Source organism: Otolemur garnettii, unplaced genomic scaffold, assembly GCF_000181295.1.
Source record: "Otolemur garnettii isolate 467f Iridium unplaced genomic scaffold, OtoGar3 scaffold00113, whole genome shotgun sequence".
NCBI lineage: Eukaryota > Metazoa > Chordata > Mammalia > Primates > Galagidae > Otolemur > Otolemur garnettii.
The window spans coordinates 6,088,231-6,092,264 of NW_003852508.1; the positions used below are offsets into that span (position 1 = coordinate 6,088,231).

The 4,034-nt window shown below is 36.5% G+C and overlaps 1 protein-coding gene across 1 annotated transcript in view; it reads right to left on the reverse strand.

Annotated features, from left to right (window-relative positions):
* Positions 1–6: 6 nt before the first annotated feature.
* The window catches only part of LACTB2 (lactamase beta 2), a 33,120-nt gene continuing 29,092 nt past the window's right edge, over positions 7–4,034 (reverse strand). The window contains exons 5-6 of the mRNA XM_012809801.2: positions 738–819; positions 7–103 (exon numbers count right to left, since the gene is read on the reverse strand). Coding sequence (XP_012665255.2) covers positions 60–103; positions 738–819 — 126 coding nt within the window. The 3' untranslated portion in view covers positions 7–59. The remainder of the gene's footprint in view (positions 104–737; positions 820–4,034) is intronic.

Below are 4,034 nucleotides of genomic sequence, written 5' to 3' on the forward strand. Positions count from 1 at the left end.
GTAAGAAAACATTCTGTTCTCTAAAAACAAAACAAAGCAATGCTTTCGTTAATCTAAAACTAAAGGTTGGCTTTCCATTTCTTGTCAGGATCTGTGTTGCTAACTGTGGAAAGAAAATCAGAGAGTAAAAATTAAACAACAGATAAGTAAATACACTGAATTTTAAGTTATCTTGTGCCTAGAGAAAGCGTTCATTCTTAAAATAATTGTGTTGTTCAATATAGAGTTGGTTTTTTTTTGTATACTTAAAAAGTGAGGCTTCTAAATGAAATTTAAGCTTTGAGACTCTTGATTTTAAGGATTAAACTTCTGTAAAAACTATTAATTTGACAAATTAATGCCAGTAAATAATTACAAAATTACTGCTTTAATATTTTCTGAGTTTACTACCTTTACTACTGCTCAAAAGCTTTTCCGCTTTCAAATGTATCACATATAAAATTTTTTTGTGGTTTTGGGGGTCTAAGAGATAAAGGTACCTTCCCACTACACTCGCCTTTGACTGTCCTTCTGGTTGGTAAAGACTGGATCCCTGAGAGAGATTCTAAGTCCTGTGGGAACTTACAATTTACAGTCAGCTAGCTTTGTGCGACTGACCTTCCCAGTCTCTCTAACTTAAAGAGATATTTAAGGGAGCACTATGATGAGTGATGTTTTTCCTGAAAGGAAACTGGTGCATCTGTGAAAATATTCTAAATGCTGGCAATAAAAGAATTAAAAGTTGAAAGTATACTCACATATTTTTCCTTCTTTTTCTAGCTTTTTCAAATGAAGTAAGAGATTATGTTTAGCCACTTTATGTAAATGTTCGGGAGTATCCTAAAAGAAACATGATGAAAGAAAAACATTTTTAAAATTTGAAACAAACAAACAAACCCCACAATCTTTTTGAAACCTTTAAAGAAAAACAAAATGTAATAAAAGAAGTTCAACTTAAACACATTTTAAATAGTAATAACCTAAACAATTTCCCTTTGCACAAGTTTTGCTTTAGGTCACTGTATTTCTATACCTATTGCCTACAGATAAAATAGACTTGTATGTGTCATAAAGACAGTAGCAGTGTCTGTTTGTTCACTACTGAATACCCAGTGTTTAGCATAACAGTACATGGTAGAAACTCATTAATATTGATTTTTAAAAATATTTTCTCCAATTCTGTGAGTTGTCTATTTGTTCTTTTGATTGTGTGTTTGGCTGTGCAGAAGAAACTCATTATTATTTTATGAATCAGTGAATGTAAAAATCATTTTTAGTTTTGAGGACAATACAGTTGGCCCTGTACTGGTTTCCTGATTAAGTTATAAGACAGTATCTTTGCACATTTTTATAAAAGTATGTGTGCCTTTTAACTCATACATTATTTTTCCTTTACTTTCGCTATAACAGCAATGTATTATCGACAATTGTTATCTGAATGAAAAACAAAGCAGACATCTCTTCATTTTTTTTTTTTTTTAGAGACAGGGTCTGGCTCTGTTGCCTAGGCTGAACTTTAGTGCCCAGATCATAGCTCAGTGCAGCCTGGATCTCTTGGGATCAAGCAATCTCCCACCTCAGTCTCCCAAGTAGCTAGGACTACAGGTGCACACTACCATACCTGACTACCTTTTATTCTTTAGATAAGGATTATATTATATTTCTAAAGTCAAGCTTCTTCACTTTCTCTATTTCTCAGCTCCTTGAAAATGTTTTGCCAAGTCATCAAATTATCTCAGTCAAAATTCAATACATTCTTTACAGTCTCACCATGCCTGAAAGTCACCTGGCTTGTTTCTCCCTTTCAAAGATTGTTCTCTTTTTTTCCTCAATTACCCTATCTTTCTTATATTTCGTCTTCATTGGATATTCCTCCTGACTTCTCTTGAACATTGATTTCAATAATGAGTTATAGTAAATGTCACTGGCACTCTTCTATTTTTCACTCAGCCAACTCACCACAGGAATTGTGCATTAATGATTCCCAAATTTTAACTTCCAACACCAAAATTTGCCCATAAGCTCCAGCACTAATGAGAGAGGATACCCAAGAAAGGTGAGGTTTGGGAGAACAGGTCTTCTCAAAGAAACCACAAGGATACACCTGTAGGGTCCTCTCCATAGTGACTCAGCTCTTGGGAATTGTAAACTTAACTTCCTGGAACTTGGAAATTTCCACTTCTGTGAAACCCTGTAGTTCTATAGGGGCTTGAATAGCATTCCCGTTTGATTTAAACTGGCCAATGAGAAGGGTACCTGTGGGGTGGAACTTTCTGAGTGTTGATAAAAAGGGAAAGACCAAGCCAGTTGTCAAGCACGGCAATTTGGAATTCTTCTATGCTGTAAGCTCTCTCTTATAAACGTGGTGTTTGGGTGCTCTTTCTCTCTGTTGGGCCTTGTCTTCCTGCAAAACTATATGCTTACTTACTATATGCTACCTCTATCAGTGTCATCTTCTGGATCTTATTATGTGGTTTCCTTGCCTAAGATCCTTGGATGATCCTTCCCAGATTATTGGCTGAAGCCCAGTTTTTTAACTAGCAGTCAGGGAGGGATTCTCAGGTTGTGATCAATTCTCTTTCTTCTCTTATTTCCTGGAACCCTTGTCCATCTACATATTCAATCTGTGCTCCAGTCATATATGGTTTCTTTTTGGGGTTTCAAACACACAAAGTGTGGAGAGCGGGCTATGAGACTGGCAGGACCCTCACAGCCTAGGGAACATTCAGAGAATGAACCCCAAATTGCTTCTCCGATCTGAGACAGCCATATTCCTTTCTTCATGCTCCCTCTGCCAGAAGTCATGCAGCTCTTTCTTGGTCTAGTTAACTATGCAGAGACCCTTGTGATCTTTGCCTTCCTACTTCTTATAACATGTTAATAAAGTTGAGTAGAAACTACTAAGTCACAAAGTTCTTCCTTTGTTTTGTCAACTATGCTGAGATCCTCGTGATCTTGCCCTTCTCACTCCTTGTCATATGTTAATGAAGTTTAGTAGAAACCATTAACATGATGATTTGTCCTTAAAGTCATTTATATTTTCCAATTGTACTCTAAGACCAAAAATTACATCTTTTGTTTATGCTATTTCCCCATATTGTCTATGCTACTTCTTCCTGGACAACCCTGTACAGATATTATAAAATAAAGCTGATTTTGTGCTTTGGGGCTGGCTGTAGCCGTCAGCCCAGTCAGTCCTCCTGGTCCCATCCTTTGTTTCCGTGTCTTCTCTTGTGCTGTATTTTCCTCATTCCCCACCAATTCCACTCTGGTTCGCTCCCCCTCGCTGAGCTGGTTTGCGACAACAAAGCTCTTTTATTACTCTTAGTGTTTGAAAAGAGTTTTCCTTCTGTCTGCAATAACTTCCTTCTCCTACTCTGGCCTAGAAAATGCTTTCTCCTTCTTTAGGATTCAATTCAACGAATAATTTCCTGAAGGCTTTCCAGACAAGCTTTGTTATACTGCACCTTCAACAGGCAGCACTGATTTCTCTTTCTTTTTTTGTCCTGACATACTATGTATAGGATTTAGAAAAATGTGGGTGTAGAGGAAAAACATAAGATTTGAGTATTTGACATCTGCTACTTGTGTGTTCTGGGGAGTTATTTATACTTTTTGAGTTTCAATTCTTCTATTTAATTAGAATAATACTATCATTGTGTATTATAAAATACACAAGGTAAAAATTCAAGGACTATATATCAAGCACTGAGTATAGCATCTAGCATGTAGTAATGTGCTATATAAATGGAAACAATTATGATAAAGCCAGTATTACAAGTATCTATTGAACATATATCTTCACTAAACATGAATCCTTGGGAGGAGGGCTCTGTAGTCATCTTTGTATCTCTGAACCTAGTCCAGTGTGTGGCATATAAAAGGCATTCAACAAACATTTGTTGAATGAATAAATCATTCTGTAATACTTAGTATCTAATGCCATTCCATAAACAACAGGTGCTTCACACACATGCATAGTGAAGACACTTCTGAATACACATTTTGGAATAGGTCACTGAACACTGCCCACTCCTCCCAACTCCCCCCCCCCC